Source organism: Panicum hallii, chromosome 3 (assembly GCF_002211085.1).
Source record: "Panicum hallii strain FIL2 chromosome 3, PHallii_v3.1, whole genome shotgun sequence".
Classification (NCBI taxonomy): domain Eukaryota; kingdom Viridiplantae; phylum Streptophyta; class Magnoliopsida; order Poales; family Poaceae; genus Panicum; species Panicum hallii.
In genome coordinates this window covers 10,737,851-10,762,734 of record NC_038044.1, presented here as the reverse complement: position 1 = coordinate 10,762,734, position 24,884 = coordinate 10,737,851, and the positions used below count along the sequence as shown (strand labels likewise).

The window sequence follows — 24,884 nt, the reverse complement described above, 5'->3', positions numbered from 1 at the left end:
GAGAAATAGGATTAGTTAGATAGGATTCAGGCTAGAGAGGGTTAGGGTTTTTCCCTATTTTCCAGGATTTTTAGAAATTAAATTAAAACAAATCATTTAATCTTATGAGATATGTCATGAATGCAACAAGTTTAACAAATTATTCTACTATTTAGAAAACTTAACTAATTTCTCATACTTAATAAAAGCACTTCACATTTTTGGTTAAAAGAATCTATAATTATTCTAACTTAGTTATCAAATCCTAGGAGATTCTAACTTATTTAGAGCAGATAACATTTTCATGCACTTTGAAATATATTCTAGATTTTGGGGAAAATTATCCATATTTTTCTGATCAAGGAAAAAGACTATAATGAATATGATGCAAAGAACAGACATTTCTAGTATTCAAACTAATATATCTAACATACTCAAAATATCGCTAATAAAGCATTAATTATTTGGTCTATGCAATATTTTAGCATGTTCAGGTAATATTCTAAAGCATGAGAATTACTTTCTAGAATTTACTTATGAAAACAAAACTAGTTATAAGCAATTAACTTGAATAAATAGGATTTTTCTAGATTTTATACTATATGTCCATTCTATTGCCAAAACATTATTTAACTGCAACTTGCAACACTTTAAATAATCTAATGCATGAAGGAATATTATCTAGGATTTTATATGAAAAGGAAGCTAATTTTAAACAACTATCTTGAATAAATACGATTTTCTAGGTTTTATAACCTATACATTTATTTTATGCAATATAATAACTGATTTTTGGAAATCAAATATTCTATTAAATTGTAGGTACAAAATATTGGAGTATGCAATATCTTATTATCCTTAAGAAATATTATAAAGTTGTAAAAGAATATATTTCCCTAGATTTTCTATAAAAAAGGATAGAGTTATAAACAATTATCTTTAAAAATATAAATTTTCCTACACTTTATAACCTAAGCAACTATTTGATCAAAAACTATATTTTATTTTGGAAAAGTAAACATTCTATTATATTCTACCAATATTCTACTAATTTACCAAATTTTCCTGGCACCACGTGGCTCCATCTGGGTGCCACATAGGACGCCGCCGGAACAGAGGGCTCGCCCGATGGGGCTTACCGGAAAGCACGCCGGCGGCGGGGTCTTGGCTCGCGGCAGCTTAAGGGTAGGGTGCCGGACATCTACAGAGTGCGGCGCACCGAGCGGAGTGGTTCTCGTGGTGGGGAGATGGCCGGAGGCGGTGGCGCAGCTTGCCGGAGGTGGGGGAGGCGGCTGAGCGCGGTGCAAGTGCGTGCGAGAGCGCGATTTGGCTGGCTCCAAGGCTCGGGCAGGTGCACAGGGGTGCGGCGAGCTCGAAGGAGCCCTCGGCTTGGGTTAGGGAGGCCTCTGTGGTGGCCGTCAACGTCAATGGGCGGCGGCGGGTGGAGGCGCTTGGCGCGCGCGGGGCTGCAGCGTCGGACGGCTCGAATTGAGACTCGAAAGAGGTTGAGGGGGTCTCGATGAGGTTGAACAGAGGGAGGGGAAGGGGAGAAGCTCACCGGAGATGTCGAATTGCGGTGAATTCCGCGGCGGCCGGAGCTCGGGAAGAAGGGGCAAAATCCCAAAATTGGAGCTCGATATTCGGAATTGGAGCTCGGCTCGTGGTGTGCTGCTAGCTAGGAGGGAAGCGGACCTATTTATAGAGTGGGGAGGGTGGTTTGGTCGGAATATCGCCGGCGGCGATATTTTTGGTCTCTTCCGAAGTTGTTACCCATGGCGGCAGGATCGACTGTCGGCAAGGTGGTTCGGCGACACGTGTTGGCTGCAGAGGGGGCCGTGCAAGGTGCGGAGCAAGCTCCGGGCGCCGCCACGGCAGGCTCGGGTCGGTTGGGAGGGGTGGTTCGTCGGCTCGGGCACTTGTGGCAGGTTCGGTGTACGGCGAGGTGTGGCGCGCAGGTTCGGATGGCGCTGACGTCGAGGAGGGAGGGCTTCGTGACCTCAGCATTGAGCTGGCGGTGAGGCGACGGGGTGAGCGGGCGCGAGCGCGGCGTCCAGCGAGCTTGAGAGGAGGGGGATTCGGTGTCCCCTCTGGCCAGAGGTGGAAGAAGGTGGAGTGGGGGCGAGCTGGGCTGGGCCAAGGAGGTGGAAAGGAGTCGGGCTCGACTTGGGCCAAGGCAGGCCGAAGGAAAGGAAGAGGGGCAGCAGCCCAGTTTGAAAATAAAGAGTGGGCCAGAGATGGGTAGTGGGCTTTCGGCCCTGAATGGGAAAGAGGTAGAGAAAATGTTTGAACATTTCTGGAAATTTCCAAATTGGCTAAAATTCGAATAAAAATCAAATAAAAACTCATATTCTGGAAATGTGTCAAAACTCATAAAATTCCGAATATCTTAGAAGGCTAATAAACACTTGCACAACAATTTCACATTAAAAAAATACTCAAAACTAAATTCATTTCTGATTCTAATTTCTCAAAATAAATTAAGACTATTTCTAATACTGATCATATGGTTTTATCTTAAATAATTCCAACATTACTATATACATATATTTTTAAGAATAGGGGGCCAGTTTAGTTAATCATAAGAAATTTTGTCTATCATTACTTTAGAAAATTCAAAAATGGCATGGAAGTTAAATAAATTTATTAACTTAGTCAAATTTTCGAAATTCAAAATTCGGGATGTGACATTTATTCTCTCCAACAAGAGGAAGGAGTTATAGAAGGTTATGAACAAATTAAATCTTACATTACAAAATAATACAAAACGTTGTTTGGGGCTCCGAAAGAGGGTAATTTCTCTTTGGATGAGTCTTGAACAGATAATATCCTCAAAGCTTCTAAGGAAGAAAATGCTTTCCTTATTGCTCCGTTCTCTGAGGATGAGGTACGAAAAGCGATCTTTCAAATGGAGCGCAACAAGGCCCCTGGCCCAGATGGCTTTCCTACTGAGTTTTACCAAAACTTCTGGAAAGTCATAAAGAACGATCCGATGCAGAAGTTTAGTGATCTTCATGCTGGGCACCTTGATCTATTTCGAATAAATTTTGTTGAAATTGCTTTGTTCCTAAAAATTAATGAGGTAGAACGAATTCAACAATATAGACCAATTTTGTTTCCTTAATGTTAGCTTCAAGATTTTTACTAAGACCGCTTCAATTAGGCTGAATTCGATGGCAGACCATGTGGTTCGATCGACTCAAACAGCCTTCATGAAAGGAAGAAATATCCTCGATGGAGTGGTAATCCAGCATGAGACAGTCCACGAAGTACATCGAAAGAAGCTGAACGGTGTGGTTTTCAAAATAGATTTTGAGAAAGCGTAGTATGACAAAGTAAAAGGGATTCTCGGAGGTCTGGCGATCATGGATAGAATCCTTTGTCACTGGATGTAATGTGGCCATCAAAGTCAACGATGATATTGATCATTACTTTCAGACAAAGAAAGGATTAAAATAAGATGATCCACTATAACCAATCCTTTTTAATATTGTGGCTGGTATTTTAGCAGTCATGATTAAACGCGCAAAGGAGGAAGGACAGATTGAAATGGTGGTTTCACATTTAGTGGACGAAGGGCTATCCATCCTTCAATATGCAGATGATACAATTCTTTTTATGGATCATGATCTACAAAAAGCAAAGAACCTGAAGTTAATACTATCAGCGTTCGAGCAACTTTCAGGTCTTAAAATTAATTTTCATAAAAATGAATTATTCTGCTTTGAAGAAGCACAAGAGACAGTCTCTCAATACACAGAAATTTTTTGTTGCCAACAAGGTCAGTTTCTGATTCGGTATCTTGGAATTCCAATTCATTATAGAAGACTTACAAATGCCGAATGGAAACATGTGGAAGAGCGGTTAGAAAAATGACTAAGTAGTTGGAAAGAAAAATTGCTATCCATTGGTGTGGAAGATTGGTTCTTATAAATCGGTAGTAAGCAATATGGTACTTTATATGATATCTTTCTTCCAGTTGCCAAAAGGGGTGTTGAACAAGTTAGATTACTTTCAATCACGTTTCTGTTGGCAAGGTGATAGCGATAAAAGGAAATATCAGTTGACAAAATGGAACATTGTCTGACGTCTAAAAGATCAAGTTGGGTTTGGTATTCAGGATTTGTTGGTTAAGAATCAAGCTCTACTATGGCTATTTATGCTTCTTACCGAAGAGGGGGTATGGCAGACCCTACTATGTACGAATTATATAGGATCGAAAGCTATGTCTTAGGTTTATTAGAAGCCAGGAGACTCACACTTTTGGTCAAATCTAATGATGGCAAAGAAAGATTTCTTTCACTTTGGATCATTTAATATTAAGGATGGGTCTGAAGTAAGGTTCGGGGAGGATAGGTGGCTCAGAAATACCACTCTTCGAGAATAGTATCCAGCCTTGTACAATATTTTTCATCACAAAAATGAGACTATACCTACGGTAATGAAAACCTCACCGCCAAATGTCTCGTTTAGATGGGATTTAATAGGTCCCAGTTTGACAGCATGGCATACTCTTCTAAGGAGGTTGGATGTAGTGCAATTAACACAAGGGCGAGATGAATTTCACTAGAAATTACATGTGAATGGAAAATTTTCGGTGGATTCTTTGTACACAACTCTAGTACATGTTGAGATGTTGGTTGATAATAATAGCAAAATTTGAAAAATAAAATTGCCACTAAAAATTAAAATCTTTGCTTGGTACCTTCGCAAAGGTGTTGTTCTTACTAAATATAATCTTACTAAGCGAAACTGGCATAGAAGTCAACAATGTGTGTTTTGTTATCATAATGAGACAATCAATCACTTGTTCTTTCATTCTATATGGTCGGTCATCCAAATAGCGTCCAACTTGTATCTACCGAGTAGTGTTGTCAACATGTTTGGCAACTGACTGCTAGGGATCGATGACAAGTATATTATTCTCCTTAGGGTGGGCACGCTTACCTTAATATTGTTGCTCTGGCTATGTCGGAACGATTTAGTTTTCAATGGTAAGAAATCTTCTTCTTTGCATGTAATTTACCGGTGTACCTCTTTACTCTGTAAGTGGGTTCCTCTGCAGCATATGGAAAATAGAGGTCTTTTTAAGAGGTGTGTGTACGGCTAGAACAAGTGGCGAGAGATCTTTTTACTCGACATGGATAGCAACGTAGTCTACGCATTGGTCCTCCTTAGGTGTAGTGGTGGCGACTTTGGTGTTGTTGTGTTTGTTGACCGTGTGTATCTAGTTATACAGAGGTTGGGCATGAACTCATTAGATTGTATGGTCTTAATGCGAACCTTTAAGTTTTAATAAAGTGCTCTTTATCGAAAAATTCATCCTTTTTTATTTGACTTTATCTAGTTCGAAAATAAATTAGCTAACACCAAATAAAAAGGAATGGAGGTAGTGGTATAATAAAAATATACGCAGAAAGATGAAAAACATGGTTCATTTGGTGGCAACCAGTTTTATTTCATATATTTATTTGAATTTAAAATTGTTAGAAAACTGTAATTTTTTATTTGTTTGCAGTTATATATACTAAACATTTTACAAAGAAGATACTCCCTCCTTTTTTTTAATTGTCGCTGCAGTTCATATGATAAGGTGCTTTTTTAACTGTCGCTGTAAGTTCAAAACAACAATACCATTCCGATTTTACAGAGCGAAGACAGCATGAGAAAGCGACAGGTCTAAGCACCGAAGGCTTGCGCTCAAGGTTTCTTAATTTGCGTGGAGGAAGTATGAAAAAAGACTAATCAAGAATTCCAGCAAAGCAATTAAAATTACTCCCTCCGGTTTTATTTTATTGTCATCGGTTAGTTCAAAAATGAACTAGCCGGCGACAATTAAAAAAGAACAGAGGGAGTATATATACTACTTCTGTTTTTAAATTTTTAGCGTTGGTTAGTATGTTTTTGAACTAATCTGTGACAACAATTAAAAAACAGAGATAGTGGTTTGAAAGAAAGCACCCACCGTCTGGACAAATAAAGCAAACTCATGCATGACTGTTTACTTGGCGCAGGCAACAAGGAATAAAATGAACCAAATGTGACACTTCGAAGGAACGAATAAGGAGCTTTATTCTGAATAGAATAGTCACTCTTTTCCTAAGGCTTAAGGGCGAGGTTCAGAATGCCTCGAAATGCTGCAAGCTGCAAGAAGTGTTGACTACCTCGGACGAGCCTCCATAGTCTAAAGCCTGGAATACGTCTCTGAAGCTTGATGCAATGAAGACCAAAAAGGTACAGCTGTAGTCCATTGAGTCCAAGATGACTTACATCAGTTCTATAATAGATTTGATATAGGAAGACATGCTCATCAAATTACTTCAGAAAAATTAAATTTTCAAGTAAATGAAAAACTTGTCTAAAAAGGATGATGATCTAGCAGTGGAAGAATGCTAAGTTGCAGAATCTACAAGGGGTTGGTTACACGCTTCCTCTGAATATTCTTTTTTCGATCACTAAGGAATACTACGGCCATTAGCTGACCGACAGAGCACGTTGCTTCCATCAAACTAAAGCAACTACTCCCTCCGTCTTTTAATTGTTGTCGTTTGCTAGTTCAAAAATGAATTAATAAGTGACAATAATTTAAATATTGAGGGAGTAAAATTTTAGTTCAAACGAGAAAGCTCCTGCCACCCCGCAAACCCATGCATGACTGTTTACTTTGCGCAGCCAACAAGGTAGGAATAGAATGAAGCAAATGTGACCCATTGAAGGAATGAGCAAGCGGCTTTATTCTGAATAATCATATTCTCTCTTTTCCGTGAGGCAAGAAGTGCTGAAATCTGCATTAAGTGTTGGCTGACTAGACTCCACAGTCTAAAGCCTGGAATTAAAATTAAAAGTTCAAAAGAAAGGAACCCTCCGCCCCGACGAACAAAGCAAACGGCCACATGTATGTTTGCTTTTCTGTAGGCAACAAGCTAGGAATAGAATCACACAAATATGACACTTTCAAGGAACCAGTAAGCAATTTTAGTTAGTCTGAATAAACTAATTCTGTCTTTATCTCAGAGGAAAGCGTTTATACCCTTGTGTTGCGTGAGACAACGAGAAAGCATCTATGATCACCCCATAAAATCCGTTCCGTCCCGTAATGACATGTTATCACAATACAATCACACAACAGCATACTACATACCTTCCGTAGATCGAGAACTACGCCATGGCGGATAGTCTCGTGCTTGGGCTGACCAGGACGGCGGTGGAGGGGACGCTGAGCCGTGTCCAAACGGCCATTGATGTGGAGACAAAGCTCAAGGTGAATGTGCAGAACGATCTGGTGTTCATCACCGGAGAGTTCCAGATGATGCAGTCCTTCCTCAACGTCGCCACCAGGGAGCGCGCCAAGAACGATGTGGTGAGGACTTGGTTGCGCCAGCTTCGTGAGCTGGCCTTTGACGTGGAGGACGTCATCGAGGTGGTTGTCCATCTGGACAAGGACAAGTCGACATGGTGGTGGCGCGTGTTGCCGTCTTGCATGTCACCGCCACGGCCACTTGATGAGGTGGCCAAAGAGATCAAGCTTATCAAGGATAGGGTTGAGGCTGTGAGCCAGCGCAACACGCGCTACAACCTCATCCTCGGTGGCTCTGAAACTTTCTCTAGGACGACAGTCGTTGTGTCGCCATCCACCTCCGACGATCTATCGTCGCATTTCCAGGCCATACTCCAAATGTGGCGAAAAGCAGGGAAGATACGCAACATTGGCATCCGAGAATTGATCACCCGTGAAGAAGGAAGCACTGATGACCTTCAAGTGATCTCCTTGTTGGAGAATGATGACAACAATCATGAGATGTCATACATCATCAACGAAGCTTACCATGACCCGAAAATCTGCAGACGGTTCCAGCGTCGTGCCTGGGTGAAAATCACTCGACCTTTCAATCCGGACAAGTTAATTAACACCTTGCTCACTCAGCTCCTGTTTAAAGTGGGATCCTCTCATCAGGCAACCAAAGATATTGCCAAAGCTACTGAAGTTTTACAGCAAGTGTCAAAGGAGCAAAGGTATCTGCTTGTCGTGGAAGGAGTATCCGACGTTCTGGAGTGGAACACAATTAGGAAGTATTTGCCGGAAAACAACAATGGCAGTCGGATTATTGTGGTCACACCACATATGGGGATTGGGATCCTGTGCACGGGAAAGCCGTACCTTGTCTCGGTGCTCAAACAGTCTCCATCTCTTTATGCCTTCTACAAAAGGGTAAGCAAAGTCTCAAATGAATTCACAATTAGTTAAATGCATATGGTTTATTTAATTAGTCTCTAGTATCTCAATCTATTGTCAGTATACCAAGCACAAAATAGTGGATCTAGAACTAATTATAAAATCAATATATATGATTAATTAATAAGAAATATACATTTGATTCCCACTCTAGTTCTTTTTCAAGTACCATAACATAATAACTAGGATTTTGTTATCGTATCTGAAAGGAACAGGAGAGGATACCGGTGGTACCTCCATTTATAATTAATCTTAGTCATTGACTTTAAAGAATTAGTTTCGAATAAACTATTTTTGGTACCGGTTCACAACTTAAATAATTTTTATGTGGTTCCCTTCTATTCTTATCCGTTAGAGGCGATCAAACAAACTATTAATATTAATTAAACAAGTACGATAATAGATAGAAGTAATAGTGGAGGCCTTGCAAGATAATTAATCAACCAAGTATAATAATACATATTATATTAAGGGGAGCCGGCACAGGCGCACGGCAAGCCCTCCATATGCTGGACGTGCATAGGCCTGTTCACATACATTACTTAAAAAACTATTTTTACACACGGGTCTAAATCTATTTTTACATGCGGTATTTTTAACCCTACAGTATATAGTGTTACTGAAAATCTGTCATTTTTAGTATCGAAAACAACAACCACTTGTGAAAATACCATTTTCACACGCGATCGAGGACTGACCACCACTTGTGAAAATACCGCTCTCAGCAAAAAATATAAATTGAAAAAATATGAAAAAAGAAAACAAATTTAGTTTGAAGGAGAGACCCACAACCATCGACAATCACTAATTTCATATGTCAACATACCCAAGAGCTTTTTTTTTATGTAAATTGCGGTCCTTGGGGAGGTTGGCTCGTTGCTATTTTTAAAAGCAGTGATTTTTATTAACCGCGTGTAATTTATTTTCTTCAATGTTACTGATAATATCTTTTTTAGTAGTGGTAGATCGAGAAGGCCTACATACGAGTGCAGACACAAACTCAGTCGGTCTAACAATAACAACTCATACAAGTATATATGTTTCAGGTTGCAGGGAGTCGTTGTGACATGGGCGAACTTTTATGGCAAATCAAGTGTGGTGGTTTGATCTCCGTGGAGAGTTATCATACGAACATTAAAGTCGTTGACATCAAAAATTTGTACTGCAACATTAGGGCTGGGTGCGAAGAATTCGATGGTGTGAGATTCAAGACTCACAGATGGGTCCCCGTGGTCTATCCATTCAATCTAATCGACTTCTCACGGCGATTGCTCGTGGATGTTGGTGATGAGTTCTACGACGGTGATTTAAAGGAGTTAGCACACACTGGTAATAAATGGTGTTCTGGGGAGGAGGTTTACAGGGTGATAAGCATGGCAGACGTAGATGTAATTGAATGTTGCCGCAAGCTTCTACATGAAGATGACTCGTACCTCCTCGTCATCGATGATGTAACGACCAGAGCTTGGGATTTGATAAAAGAAACATTCTTCTCTGAACCTATAAAAGGTTGTGTTGTTGTCACGAGATACACTGGAATTTTGAGTCGGAAATTTCTGAAGGTACTAAACTTTTATTACTATTTTTGTTCTCTTTTATTTGTCACCACCAGTTAGTTAGCCGGTGAAAATAAAACGGAACGAATGCAGTATACCGTACCTTTTTACATGTATGAAGATGTTCACTTGGCAACATCTCCTGAAGAAACATGATAACATCATTTTTTTATAATTGATTTATTTTTTTTTCCCTGCTGCAGGGCATCTTCTCTTCCAGACACGAGGAGGCACGTGCCTGGATGAGCGAGAGCTTTGATCCAGTAAGTGCTGCTAAAACATGGGGAAAATATTGGATAATGCCTATGTCTTTCCCTGCAGGCGTCGTGTCGGTGTGGGGTATCCCTGGTGTTGGCAAATCAACTTTCGCCAGATGGAGTTACTATAGTGACATGCTTGCAAGATCCTATGAAGAAGAACAATACTGCTGGGCGGATGTGCCACATCCATTCTGCCTCACGGAGCTGTCTCGGCGTCTCCTCCTTGACTTCCATTCCGATGATCTTCCAGCCAAGGAAGATGTGGCGATCAGTATCATGGAAGGGAAAGACCCAGTTCAAGTGTTTCGCCAGTTGCTACATCCATACATCAAATGCTTGATAGTCCTTGATGGCCTGCGGTCCACTGATGATTGGGACTCCTTGAAAGAGGCATTTGGTTGGCACTCTTTTTACCAAATCAGAATCATTGTTGTTACCGATGAATTAAGCGTGGCCAGGCATTGCGTGGATAATAACCACAAAAAGGTGGTCAACGTGCAAGGCCTCGATGAGGATGATGCTTTTCATCTTTTCATTAAAAAGGTACACACATACTCACAGTGCGCAAAAGGATTGTGGTTTTACTTTCGCACTAAGTCAAATTTTATTCTGTCTCACTAGATATTCATATAGATTAACGGCATATATAAGACATGCTTTTACGTTTCCATGGAAACATTTTCATAATGGTGTATTTTTTTGTTATTAAACTAACTATTTACTGAAGTATTTGTAAAGAAAAATATGTAAAAGCTAGGTTCATTTAAGACGGACCTAAAACAACAGTCTTTCTTGCAGCCAAATGTAATATATATTTTAAAAAAAGAAAATGGTATCCTTGTTTCGTAACAAGCTTCTACTTCTTATGTAACTAGCGTTTGACATACGTCATTAGCTACCTTTGTAGGATGACCCAGACTCCTGTTCTATTCGACTCAGCTTAGAGCATCTCCAAACAGCTACATTGATATTTTCCTTAAATGTTAATTTAGGTTGTTATTAGCAAAAACTATCCTCCAACAGTTATATAAAACATATTAATAAGTTCGGTGCTAAAATGTCGCTTTTAGAACTAGCACACATAAAGATCTGCTTAGCTTCAATGCAACATCACTTGGCTTTACAGCATGATTACTTCACTTGAGGTGTGCCAACTAGTTTTACCGTCAAACTAGTAAAGAAAAACTTAGATTCGAGGGACATCGGCCGATATTCGATCTGATGCAATAAAACAATGTAAAATAATTGGTTTCATTTGAAGGTGTTCAATCCCTTTGCCGATGTAGACCTCCGCCAGAGAATCAGCTACAAATAACTGAGTAACTAGCCCATATCCCCGTAGATAGCCATTCTAAAGGAACCATTGGCTGGAGTCCACCAAGGATTTAAAGAAGTAACTAGCCGATGGAGTCTCCCGATATTGCAGCAATTTACGGAGTACTAATTAGAAAATAGGATAGACCAATGAAGCATCTGGTTGGTAACAAAATGCTACAGTGAAGCATCGACTTCAGCCACCATGAGAGTATAATGATGAATTTACAAGCCCATGGATGTATAGATGGCATCTTAACTCCGGGTGTAAACGATTGACATTACACAATGAACCTATGCTATTCGATGCATGATAAACAACCAACTATAGCTATTAAATGCATGTTAATATTACCACAAGTTTCTTGTAGTTACAATATTATTGACTTCCTTGCAAAATATTAGCCTTCCTAAAAAATCCTAAATAGTTCAAATTTAGTTAGCTATATGGCCACACATATCACTTGCTGCCATAGTATTTTCATTCATTGCGAAAATGTTTGCTCTATATTGCAACAAAATCTAAATAGTTTGAATATAGATTGATCTTGTTGTTGAAGGTGGCATCTCACTCTTATGAAAATTATATGCTAACATAATTATTTTTCTTTGAACAAAACCAAGCTAGTGATCTAGTAGTAGTGTTGTTCTTAACTAGTTGGGATACATGAGATCAATTCCTAGATGGTGGCTTTTATTGCAACGCTATCTTTTGGTTGCACAAACACATGTATTGCAACAAAATAAAATATTTTGTGACTAATTGAAATGTGGCAATTTAAGTTATTACCAGAAAATAATTCATTGCAACAGGTATGAATGCAATGCATCATTACATTGTAATTTTGCATAGTAATTGCATCAGAACAAAAAACTGCTGTCATGATTTGTTTTCCACTTTGTATTCTGCAACAACTGGTAATGAAAGTGATATAATGGTAAATGGTATCTTTTGCCATAATTTATGGCTTTTTGCAACGAGTGTTCCCATTGTTAGAGGGGAATGTACTAGTTGCGTCTTTATTTCAAATAGACAATCCAAGATATTTGGCATAATGAAACAATAGAAAGATAATATTGTGTTTATCCAAAATGATACAATATGTACCTTCTTAAACAGATTCGCAGTATGGATTTCAACTTGATATTGTTTCGATTTAAAATTTACTTTATTCATTAACTGCAGATTGGTTATCCCGGGTATGATAATCAATTGAACGAAGAGGAGTTGCAACTTTCAAAACTCATCGTGACCAAGTGTGGTGGGCTTCCCAAAGTAATAGTTGCTGTAGCAGAATACTGGAAGAATATAATCTTACTACCATTTGGCTTCGACATAAAGAAATTTCATGATACATTTATGTACACTGTGGAGAACGATGTCAAAGGATTCAAGAGTTTAAGGGGTTTATTTTCTTGGATGCAATCCTACTTGGAAACTTGCAAGGATTCGTTGAAGCCATGTATCTTCTATCTACCAATTTTCCCGAGAAACCATACCTTCAGGCAGAAGCGTTTGCTGCGACGTTGGATTGCAGAGGGTTACTCTAGGGACACAATCAGTGGTACTGCAGAGGAGAATGGAGAAAGGTTACTCTACGAGCTTGTTGACTTGAGCATCATCCAAAAGCCATCTAGCAAGTCCCTGTGTCAAGTCAATGGTTTATTCCATGAATACATAACCTCACGTCCAATGGAAGATAACCTTGTCCTAACATTGGAGGGGCATTGCAAAATAAACTCACAACGAGTCGGACGACACCTTAGTATGCAGAAAAGTTGGGATAGAGACATGACCGTGTTTGAGAGCATTGATTTCTCACGGTTACGGTCTTTTACAGTTTTTGGTGAGTGGAGTCCACTCTTTTTCTCTAAGCCAATAACAAACAACAAGATGAGGCTTGTTCGTGTCCTGGATCTAGAAGACACGACAGGTCTCACAGATGATGACCTGGCGCACATTGGGGAGCTGCTGCCCCTACTGAAGTTCCTCTCCCTTCGAGGGTGCCGGGAGATTACCCATCTACCAAATTCTCTTGGTGTCTTGAGACAGCTTCAAACTTTGGATGTCAGATACACCTCCATAGTCACACTCCCACCAGCTGTCATTGTCAAGCTACGGAAGCTCCAGTATGTTCGTGCTGGCACCAAGACTGCACAATGGGAAGAAGGTGGCATCATGGTAACATGCCAACCACAGCCAACTGAACAAGAAGAAGAGGATACATCAGCTGCTCCAGCACCAGTAGTAGCAACACAAGATGCTCATGGTGGTACCAATACGCCACGGGATGAAGGTGGCATCATGGTGCCTTGCCAGCCTCAGCCGACCGAACCATCAGAAGTGGCTACAGAGGCCTCAGTGGCACAAGCACAAGAGGCTACTAAAACTTCTTCTGGAGTAGCGCCAAGAAACATGTCTGGTGCATATCTACCAACCTTTTTATCCAAGATGTGTTGTATTCCCAAAGTTGATGGTGATGACATGGATGGCTGCGTTGAGGTTCCTATAGAGATTGGGAACCTAACAACCATGCATACCCTTGGTGACATCAATGTTGGAGCTGGAAAAGGAATCATCAAGGAGTTGAAGAGACTTTCCCAACTTTGCAGGCTCAGGGTGTCCGGCATCAACGTGGATAACATCCACGAGTTCTTTTCTGTCATTTCTAGTCTCAACCACCTAGAATACTTAACAGTGAGAGTGCAATCTGTCAAGAACATGCAGGACCATTCATTTGCTTGTGTGGATGACACTACCTCGCCACCACCCAAGGCCCTCAAGATCCTCAAGTTGTATGGCCATGTACGTATATTGTCAGAGAATTGGGTCAAGCAACTTGACAATATCGAAATGATGGATGTTGAGATGATCATTCTTGCACAAGAGGAAATGTACGTCTTTCGTGCATTGCCAAGACAAAATGTGTTTCGTCGTCTTTGTGTCAGGCCAATTCAAGTTACTGAGCTCTGTTTTGGCAGGGGCAGAACATATTTTATGTTGAATACCAAGGTTCTCGAAATTGATTGCACCTCGGAGTTGAACGTAATTTTTGAAAGACCATCAACAGAATATCAATTAGAGTTGCTTAAGGTTAACTGTTCCAATAGGTCCATCTTGCAATTTTATGATATGCACAATCTAAGAAAGCTTAAGGAGGTGTGGCTAAAGGGTTCCTACAGCGATGAAGTCAAGCAAAATTTGTTGGAGCAACTTGAGGAGCATACCGGCCGACCGATCTTGAAGATACTACAGTCGCGTGCATCCTCATCAGTGCAACTGAACTAACTAGAATTATTATATATGCTACTTTTGATGTAACATATGGATGTTTACTTTTTTACTTAGTGTATCTAGTTAGTGTGAATATTAAAAATGTATTCCCTTTCCATTATTTGCTACATAACCAGTCTGTAATAGTTCTGAGTAGATACTAAACCTAATGGATTTAGTAGAAAATTCGAGGAAGTAATTTTTTTTGGAAAAAGGGTTTCTTTATTCATTGTGAAAATGAACATCAATCTCGGTCTCTACAAAAATTATTCGACACAGCATGATAAAACACTAACCTCACACTTCAAAAAGACCCGGAAAATAATAAGAATAAAGATTAATCTAGCCTACTAGCCTATTACAGAACTTTCAGCCATTTTTGATGAAAATTTCCATTGTAATGATCTCTATTCTCTAGCATGAGGCAGGCATCCTTCAACCACATCTGTCCATATCGAGGTGTTGTTTGAGAGATTGAAGGGAGCCAAAGTGTTCTCCAAAATTGACCTTCGGTCTGGTTACAACCAGATTCCAGTTCGAGAAGAGGATATTGAGAAGACAGCCTTTTCTACCATGTTCGGCCATTATGAGTTCAGGGTCATGTCGTTTGGGCTCACTAATGCGCTGCCATACTTCATGGAGACGATTAACAACATGCTTCGTGGATTGAAGGATTTTGTGGTGATTTTCATTGCTGATATACTCATTTTCTCCAAGACTAAAGCGGAGCATGCAGAGCATTTAAGTAGGGTTCTTGGGACTTTGAGAAGCAATAATTCTATGCCAAGTTGAAGAAGTGTGAATTCTGGCTTTCTGAAGTTGGTTTCTTTGGTCATGTGATTAATCAACAGGGTAGCTCTGTTGACCCTAGTAAGATTTCGGTGATAGTGGAATGGGAAAGGCCAACTAACGTCAAAGATGTTAGAAGTTTCTTGGGTATGGCAGGTTATTATCGACGCTTTGTAAAGGACTTCTCTATCATTGCCAAACCGATGACACAACTTACCCAGAAGAATGCCAAGTTTATATGGTCTCCTGAGTGTGAGAAGTGCTTTCAGGTGCTGAAGGAGAGGTTGATTACTGCTCCTATTCTTACTCTTCCTGAACCTGGTAAAAGTTTCACAATTTATTCAGATGCTTCCTGAGTCGATCTTGGCTGTGTTCTTATGCAAGATGGAAATTTTATCGCTTATGCGTCGAGAAAGTTGAGGTCACATGAGCAAAACTATCCAACTCATGACTTAGAACTTGCTGCTATTGTTTTTGCACTAAAGATTTAGAGGTATTATTTATATGGTGAGTCATGTTATATTTTCACCGACCATAAGAGTTTGAAGTACATTTTCACTCAGAAGGATTTGAACTTAAGAAGATGGCTGGAGTTGATTAAGGATTATGATCTAAATATGCAGTACACACCTGGTAAAGTCAATGTGATTGCTGATGCCTTGAGTCGTAAGGTCCCTCCTTCTATAGTGAATTCTCTAATAGTAGATTTTGAACGAATGGATATTGCATACTGCTATGCTGGAGTAACTGAAGAAGAGACACAATTGATCATATCATCAGCAATACTGGAGCATGTGCTAGAGGCAAAACAACATGATCGATTACTTCGAGACGTGAGGAAACGACTTGAAGGAGGGAAGATTGGGGATTTATCATTGGATTCACAAGGTGCGATTCGATTCCGTGGCCACTTGTGTGTGCCACAAAAGTCTGAAGTGAAGGAGGATATTCTTAAGGAATCTCACCACAGTCGTTACACTGTTCATCCTGATGAGAACAAGATGTATCAAGACTTGAAGAAAATTTATTGGTGGATGAGGATGAAGGTAGACATAGTAAAGCTTGTGGCTTCTTGTCGGATTTACCAATGTGTGAAGGCAGAGCATAAGAGCCCTGCTGGGAAACTGCAGTCACTGGAAGTTCCTATATGGTCATGGGATGACATTGCTATGGATTTTGTCATCGGATTACCACGATCTCCAAAGGGACGTGATGCCATTTGGGTGGTGATCAATCATTTAAGCAAAGTGGTCTATTTTATCCCTATTCGTTCCAACAGTTCTGCTAGCGATTTGGCTCCTATCTACATGCGAGAGATAGTGCGCTTGCATGGTGTTCCTCGTACCATTGTTTCAGATGGAGATGCTAAGTTTATTTCTAAGCTATGGTCTAGCTTGCAAGAAGCGTTAGATACTACATTGAGAATGAGCACCGCTTTTCGCCCTCAAACTGATGAGCAAGTTGAACGTACCATTCAAACTTTGGAAGATAAACTCCGATCATGTGTTTTGTCTTGGAAGGGAAGCTGCGAAGAACATCTACCTCTTGTAGAGTTTTCCTATAATGATAGCTACCATTCAAGTATTCGTTGTGCTCTTACGAGGCTCTTTACGGAAAGAAGTATCATTCACCACTTTGTTGGGATGCAGTCGGTGAAAGGTCAGTTTTGGGTCCAGATTGGGTTCAACAATCAACTCAGCGTGTTGTTGAAATTCAAGAACACATGTTAGCAGCATAGAGTCAGCAGAAGAGTTATGCTGACGTCCGAAGACGAGATCTGGAATTTCATGAAGGTGACCATGTGCGTCTTTGGTGTCACCGTCCAAAGGTCTCGTGAGGTTCGGCACTAAAGGAAAGCTTAGCCCAAGGTATATTAGTCCCTTCTTGATCAAAGAGCGTGTGGGTAAGTTGGCTTACAGATTGGAGTTTATCGGAGTCAATGAGGGGTGTACATAATGTATTCCATGTGTCGATATTGAGGAAGTACTTGAGGGACTCGGAACACCATATAACAGTAGAACTGGTTACCATTGAGCAAGACTTGTCATTTGAATCTGGTCCCGTGAGAATTTTGGACACATCCGAGCGGGTGCTCGGATGCAAGACAACCAAATATGTGAAATTTTTATGGACAAACCAGACAGAACGTGAAGCCACCTGGGAACTCGAATTAGAGATGCGTCAGAAGTACCCTAAGTTATTTCAATCTGGTGAGTCTCAATTACTATTATTCAAGCTCTTTTCTCTACAAATCATTTGTATTGATTTTGAAGAATTCGAGGACGAATTCTGTTGAACGGGGGAGGAATGTAATATGCCAAATTTTTGGAATTTAATACCCCATTTTCTTTAGAGAAAATATAATATAGTAAAGTAGTCTAATCAGAGTACAGATTTGATTAAAATTTAACTTTTTGGTTCGTTGCTCGAATCGAAGATCTGAGACTGTAGTTGCGTAGATCTCGTCGAAACAAATTTATTCGACTACTCATACACTTGATTCGGGGAAGAGTCGAGTTGGGAGAGAGTAGTTTTATTTCGATTCGTTGGATTAATTTTTAGGTCACGTGGACTCCTATTTCTTTTTCCCAACGCACGCTACCTCTTGCCCCTGTACATGTGCGCAGCCGCCTCCTATAGACTCCTTCCTTCCTTGGCCATCACCCCTTCCAGCGATGTTGCTCCATGATTGTTGCTCGCAGCCGCAACTTCTTTCTTCTAGTGGCTGCTGTGGGTATCGATTGGTCCTGCCAACAGTCACAAGGCTTCTTCTCTGCCGTGGTTGATTGACTCCCAACGATTCCCTGCCTGTGGCTGCTATTGCCAGCCCTTGCTACTGCTGCGGCTGATTGCTGTTGCCAGGCTGCCAGCACATACAAGGGGAGGAGGAGACACGTAAGGTACAGAGCCCGGTGCTGCTACTATCTCCTAGATCCATCATCGAACCTTTCTTGATAAAGTGAAATAGAGATTTGATATGTATTGAGTATTAGGATCTCATTGATTCGTGGCATAACCTGCTCAATTGATACTTTCTGCAGTTTTACGAGAATAATCTTGATTACTTACGGTTGGGGATGAATTTAGATAACTGAATTGTGCTGTTGGCACAGGAATTCTTGTGCAATCATGTTCATCCTAATTCTGGGATTAATTGAGTCAGAATCTGATCCCATGCTAATAACGAAAGTCGTAGTTGATGTTTTTACCTTTCCGATGGTTTTAGTTTCACTCGATTCCGATAAATAGTTAGAAAGTTATAGTCAAATTAGTGCAGCTGTGTCCAGTATTTTACTAATCTGCATAGCAATCTTGATACTCAGTTTTATCACAGTTAGAGGCAGATTCGGCCAAGGTTGCAATAACGAAAATTGTAAGACATTTTTTGTAGATATCCAAAATGTATTTATTTGCATTAACTTCTTATGTAACTCAAAAGTTATGATCTAAACAATGAAGACATCAAGTTTAGTCAAATTCTGAAAATCTATAACTTTGGAATTGGGTGTTTCTCTTGAAATAATGATAGTAGTACGTCTTTTTGAGTAGCTTTGCTCAAAGTTATTTGCACTCTAAGTGTAGTTTTACATCAGGATTGGACGGTTCCAATATCGCGAAGGGTACTTCGGGTTTGCATCGGACGTAGTCAAGGCAAGTGCATTGACGAACTTCTTGATGTGTGACTGCGATTGTTGTAATTCAATATTCGCTATTGATATTTTCAGTTTGCTTCTTTATTCAAGTTTTGAGATTATTTTCATATGTTCAAGTGCCGAGTGTTTCGTTAAGCACCGGTTGTCGTTTCTTGCATTCGTTAAGGTGCCGGTAGTCATTTAGATATCGTTTTGTGCAATTTGGTTCTTATATTCAGGTGTTCTGTGAATAAATGTTGACCCCACTTATTCAGTTTTACTGGTAAATGCTAAGGAAGTGACTTCAAGTGATATCCGTTTCAGACAGAAACTACAAATTCATGACTTCTGGAGTTCATATTGAATTCGAACCCTTTTTGAATATTCATTTTAATCTTCTGTTCTGACTTGTACTTACCGAGTATTTTTACTCACTCTTGTTTTTATTTGGTTTTAGGTACGCGTTGATGGAAGAATGCATTGGGAAGGTGTAGCATCACATTTCAGACAGTTACATTCACCTTACATCATCTCTTATTTCTAGATTTTGAACTTATAGCTTGCTAAGTTTGGAAGTTTCCCTCAGTGGTCGTTGTGATGCTATTTTTGGTTAATACTTGTTTACTTATAGCTTGTGGTGCTATTTACCCAATTGCGGAGTATATTATTACTATTTTGTGAATGTTGTGTCTGCGGATATCAGAATTTATAGGGGAGACTCTGCCGAAATTTCTAAGATTTAATACCTTGTTTTGCTTATTTGCTCGTTATTAACCTCCAGTAGTGTAGTTTAATCTGGGGTGTTACAGTAACATATGGATGTTTACCTTTTTATTATATGAATTTGTTTAGTGTCAATGTTGAAAATGTAATATTCCCGTTTCATTATTTACTACATAACCAGTCTGTAATAGCTTCTGAATAAATACTAAACCTAATGGATTTCGTAGAAATTCTAGGAAGTAAATCCATTTGTGAATGACAATTTTATCCTTGAACTGCACGTTCAGATTTGGGAAGTACTGTGACTCACAATGAACTCATCAATACCCAATATTTTGAATCTAATAAAATAACATTCTATCAAAAATGATAAATAATACTTCCTTCGTCTTTTAGTTGTTGTCGCTTGCTAGTTCATATTTTATTGTTGTCTTTCATTTTTGAACTAGTAAGCGACAACAATTAAAAGACGGAGAGAGTACAAACTAAAGTCGTGGAGTGATCTTGACCAAAGTTTATCTGTCTTCTGCTATGCCCTGTCACTGCTTTTGTAGTTGCTGCAATAAATTTGGCCCGCTACTTAGTGAATTTCTAGTTCCGCCTCTGCTTTCTAAGGAAACAAAAGGAGTACTCCGTTAGGAATAAAAGTATTTATTGACTTTTGAAACGCTATATCTGAGCTTTGTTTTTTCTATAGAGTTTAAGAGACCCTCAAAAACAGGGAGCTTCCACCTTACTTCATTACATCGGCAGAAAAACAGCGTTATACGCTTACAAACATCGACACCCGAAGTTCACATTTAACAACCTGGACAGAGTTTCTCCTGAGCGATAGACAACACATAACAACTGAAAAAACAACCCGACTTCCAACCCAACACGACAACATTGACTTCCAGGCAGTTCTCGCTTGAACACACAACTTTCCAGTTTCTTAGCAGCCTCCAAATCCCCAGCCAAATGTTTTTCAAACTCATCGAGCAGCCACCCTGGAAACATAGATTATTTCTTACTTTCCGTAGACACCATAAAACAGCAGCAGGCAACATATTTCTTAACCAAAACTTTTTATCACTTGGCCACCAGGTGGCCATTTTTTCAAAGCTTGAACCAAAGTCCCCGTTTAAAAGTTCATTAATGTTTTTTCCAGATCTCATTAGCCACACAACAATCAAAGAAGAGATGAGTGACAGCTTCGTTTTCTGCACAAAATAAGCATTCTAGATTAACTAAATGTTTGCTATTAGCTACTACCTCTGTTTCGCAAACATTGTCACCAGTTAGTTCAGAAATAAACTAACCGATCATAACCTTTACGAAACGAAGGGAGTACATTATTAGCTGATAGAGAGATGTCTTATTCATTTATATTAACACTGATGCGCATGACGTAAAATATTATTATTTCTGTTTCGTAAAAAATATCACCGGTTAGTATAAAAATGAATTAACCAGTGAATTCTTTACGAAACAGAGGGAATACTATGGAACAGTGGAGTTACGTCGCCTTGAATTTTCCGCTTTTGCTCAGTGTTTTTGGGGAGCCGGCGGATAATGAACTTGAAGCGTCCCCCCATCAGGGAAGACTTAAAAGTGTTGATTTATCAGTCCCAGGAGGCTGATAACACTTTTATTACATCAGATGGTACATCACCGTACAACTCTCCGCGGTAATGGGCAGTGAAGCGCCACTATCGCGAGGATTACAACCAGAACCCACACAACTACACTAGCGACGAACAAAGGATCATCAGAGTCTTGCGCCATGCGGAATCCAACGGTGACCTCAACCACAGGCAAGACTGGGTGCAGGACGAAACCCTACTCGTTGTCTTCGGGGACGTAGTCTGGGTCTTCCACTGTAACAGTAAGAGAGGGGTGAGTACAAACGTACTCAGCAAGTCCAATCACACCCACGGAGGGGTATAACAGAAATTAATGCACGGGACAATCCAAGGATAAGGTTATGGTTCGTTTGCGGAAAACTCTATTGTATGCAGGGGTTTGTTTTAAAAGCATTTTCAAAACAGGTTTTCTTGTACCAAAGAACACACGGTGTTGATCCACACAGGATCCAAGTTTTAAACTGCTACCGGACTCCCCGTCCGCCGTAGCACACGGCACAACTGCCGGTCACTTTCCAAATAACTCACACCAGCCCATCCATTCCCAGGGATAAACACTAGTTATGTGACCACACCGTAACTTGCCCAATACCGTGGGCACGGCTATTCGAATAGATTTCAACTCTGCAGAGGTGTGCAACTTTACCCACAGGTGGGGTACCACAGCACGAACACCTTAGTGCCGGTGCAGATCCCATCAAAGCCATTACCCACCTTAGCTAGACCTGACTAGCCATCACGGGATCCACCAAGGGGTTACTCAACCTTTCACTGAGGTTTAACCAGGGCATAAGTCACACAGATCTTATCCCTATTCCTTGATCACCCGTTGCTCTCAGCTCTTCTGATGGCTATCAGACTAACTAGTGGGATTTATGCTAAGCCGTTGCCCATACAACGGTCAAGTGGTTCGCACGACAGAAAGCTAGGTGAGATGTCACATCAACTCGGTCCTTAGGGGTGACAAGATGGATATCTCCCTTTCCTCGCTCAACCACACAGGTACGAGCACACCAACGGCAATTCACACAGAAATGCCATCCATCTCGTCTAACTCACTTTTCAAAACCACATTTTATCCCTTCCCACGCACACACATTTTCTTTATAAAATCAGGTGGTCAAAGTATGGATGTCTCAAGCAAGGGTGGCTATCCTACCATGTTTTCAACACGCAAAACCATGCAATTTTATAAAACAGGCCACTGGGTTGAGTTTATAAAAACTAGGGCAGAAGCATGCATCAAAGGGCGGGATTGAACTTGCCATCGTCAAACCCTTGCGGGAAGTCCTGATCGAAGCACTGCCCTTCGGGTTCGGGGTTGCAGTACTGGTCCTCAATTGCCTGGTCGTGGTCGGGAACCTCGTCGTTCACTCCGTGTCCTACGACGCACACAAACAGACACACAGTCAAGCACAAGAAGTAAAAGCTTTTATCGTCGGGCTCGGATCGGAAATAATTTAGTTACGGAGGTCGGGGCGATATCTCTGGGTGGTTTCTTAATGGCATGGCTAAAACTATGCTAGAAAGGGCGTGGTAAAGTTTCGGGTCGATCGGAGGTCGTTTCGCACATAAAATGACGCGCCAAAGGTGGTTTTAGGGCTTAAACGGGAGTCCAGGGGCTTGGTCGTAATTATCTAGAGAGGGCAGGGGTTTATTTGCGAATACTAGAAATATTCAGGGTATGCAAAAAGGGTGTCGGGCGTAATCGGGTTTACGTAATAAAGGACTTGGCTTGAAATATCAAAAGGAGTAAGGGTTATTTAGTAAAAAGGGGTAACTAAGTGAGGGGGGGGGGCTTCTTTGGGGAATACAGGAAGGTGCAGGGGGTTACGGGCAAAATGTCCTTTTCTTCCTCCTTCCTCCCACGTAGAGCAGAGGAGGGGATGGGGGGGGCTCGGCGCCGGCCTATCCCGGCGGCCTAGGGTTCAATCGCGGCCGAGGAGTGGGGGGAGAGGGAGAGGGGAAGGAGGGGGGCCCGTTCCCGGCCTCACCTCGGGCGGGGGCTGCGCGAGGCGGCGGGCCGGCGTGAGGCAGGCGGCGGCGGCCGTGCGGCTCGGCGGGCGCGGCGGTGGAGCGTGGGGAAGAGGCAGGGGCGGCGGTAGAAGCTTGTGGGGGATGCCGGGGTGCGGCCGGGCCTATTTATAGGCGGCCGGCGGTAGGGGAAGGCGGCGGCCGGCGGGTGGCTCCACGGGCGGCCATTAATGGCGCCCGTGGCGCGCGGCGGGGCACGGCCGTGCACGTGGGGGGGGCGCGGGCGGCGAGGTGGCACAGGGGGCGCACGGCGGGCGAGGCGGCACAGGGGGCGCACGGCGGGCGAGGCGGCACAGCGGCGGGGCGGGGCAGCGACGGGCGGCACGCGCGGCACAGCGCCCGTGCACGCGTGCGCGCGCGGCGCGGCACGGTGCGGGCCAGGGCGAGGGCGTGGCGCGGCGCGGGGCGCGGCGTGGCGCAGCGGGCGGCGCGGCGTGGCGCAGCGGGCGGCGCGGCGAAGCGCGGGCCCGAGCGGGGCGCGGCAGCGGCGGGCGGCGCGGCGGCCGTGCGGGCGGCGCGTGCGCGAGCGCGTCGCGGCTCGGCCGTGCGCGTGCGCGTGAAGCGCGTGCGCGCGAGGGTCGGCGGCGCGCGCGCGTACGGCGGCGTGCACGCGAGGACAGGGGCGCCAGCGGCCGGAGCGGCGTGCAGGGGTGGCGCTCGGGAGCAGAGGAGCAGGGAGGGTGAAACAGGAAGGAAAGAAAGGAAGGAAGAAAAAGGAAAAAGGGAAGGGAAAAAGAAAAGAAAGAGAGGAAAAAGGGAAAGAAATAGAGGGAGAGAAAAAAGAAGAGAAAGAGAGGGGAGAGAGGGAGGGAAAAAGGAGGGGCGCGTCGGCGCCGGTCGCGGCGGCGACCGCGGCCGGTCGGCCACGCGCGCGCGGGATTCACGCGCCGCACGAGAAAGGACTTGCGTCGGCGCAAATTGTGGGAAACGGTCACGCGTGGGGGAGGCCGAGCATAAGGCGGGGGTTGTGGCGCGCACGTGTGGCAGAGGGGTCGGGGTATTACGGTGAGTCCGCTCTCAGTGGAACACCCTATCACTTAATTTAGGCTCGAGATTTTCAGGGCGTTACAAACCTACCCCACTTAAGTGAATCTCGTCCTCGAGATTCGGCTGGCTCCTAAACAGATGGGGGAATTCTTTCTTTAGGGCCTCCTCGCGCTCCCAGGTTGCTTCCTCAACTCCGTGTCGGCTCCATTGAACCCTGCATATCCGTACTTCGGAATTTCTTGTTCTTTTAGTGACAGTGTCCAGAATCTTGACCGGCACTTCTTGGTATCGCAAATCTGGCTGCAGGTCTATTGTTTCCGCCGGCACGTGTTCTCCCTCGGGTACTCTTAAACACCTCCTTAATTGCGAGACATGAAATACTGGGTGTATATCTGACATTTCCTCTGGTAATTGCAACCGATATGCTACAGCTCCGACTTTCTTTAGGACTTGGTACGGCCCAATGTATCGAGGGGCTAAT

At 42.2% G+C, this 24,884-nt stretch overlaps 2 protein-coding genes across 2 annotated transcripts; both read left to right on the top strand.

Annotated features, from left to right (window-relative positions):
• The first annotated feature begins 7,123 nt into the window (after window positions 1-7,123).
• On the top strand, window positions 7,124-14,729 carry LOC112885179. The gene is made up of 4 exons (XM_025950841.1): window positions 7,124-8,185; window positions 9,256-9,771; window positions 9,969-10,568; window positions 12,526-14,729. The coding sequence occupies exons 1-4, from the start codon at window positions 7,142-7,144 to the stop codon at window positions 14,626-14,628; spliced, it is 4,263 nt and encodes a 1,420-aa protein (XP_025806626.1). The 5' UTR covers window positions 7,124-7,141; the 3' UTR covers window positions 14,629-14,729.
• Window positions 14,730-15,213: 484 nt separating this feature from the next.
• LOC112885177 (uncharacterized mitochondrial protein AtMg00860-like) lies at window positions 15,214-15,758 on the top strand. Its single transcript, XM_025950839.1, has 2 exons — window positions 15,214-15,363; window positions 15,465-15,758. Exons 1-2 carry the CDS (start codon window positions 15,214-15,216, stop codon window positions 15,756-15,758), a joined length of 444 nt encoding a protein of 147 aa, XP_025806624.1.
• Window positions 15,759-24,884: the final 9,126 nt, after the last annotated feature.

Excerpts from the sequence above, each read along its gene's own strand:
- LOC112885179 (XM_025950841.1), top strand. The coding sequence starts at position 7,142 with ATGGCGGATAGTCTCGTGCTTGGGCTGACCAGGACGGCGGTGGAGGGG. Across the intron at positions 8,186-9,255 it reads TTTATGCCTTCTACAAAAGG|GTTGCAGGGAGTCGTTGTGA; the intron begins GTAAGCAAAGTC and ends TATATGTTTCAG. Across the intron at positions 9,772-9,968 it reads TGAGTCGGAAATTTCTGAAG|GGCATCTTCTCTTCCAGACA; the intron begins GTACTAAACTTT and ends TCCCTGCTGCAG.
- LOC112885177 (XM_025950839.1), top strand. The coding sequence starts at position 15,214 with ATGTCGTTTGGGCTCACTAATGCGCTGCCATACTTCATGGAGACGATT. Across the intron at positions 15,364-15,464 it reads ATGCAGAGCATTTAAGTAGG|GGTAGCTCTGTTGACCCTAG; the intron begins GTTCTTGGGACT and ends ATTAATCAACAG.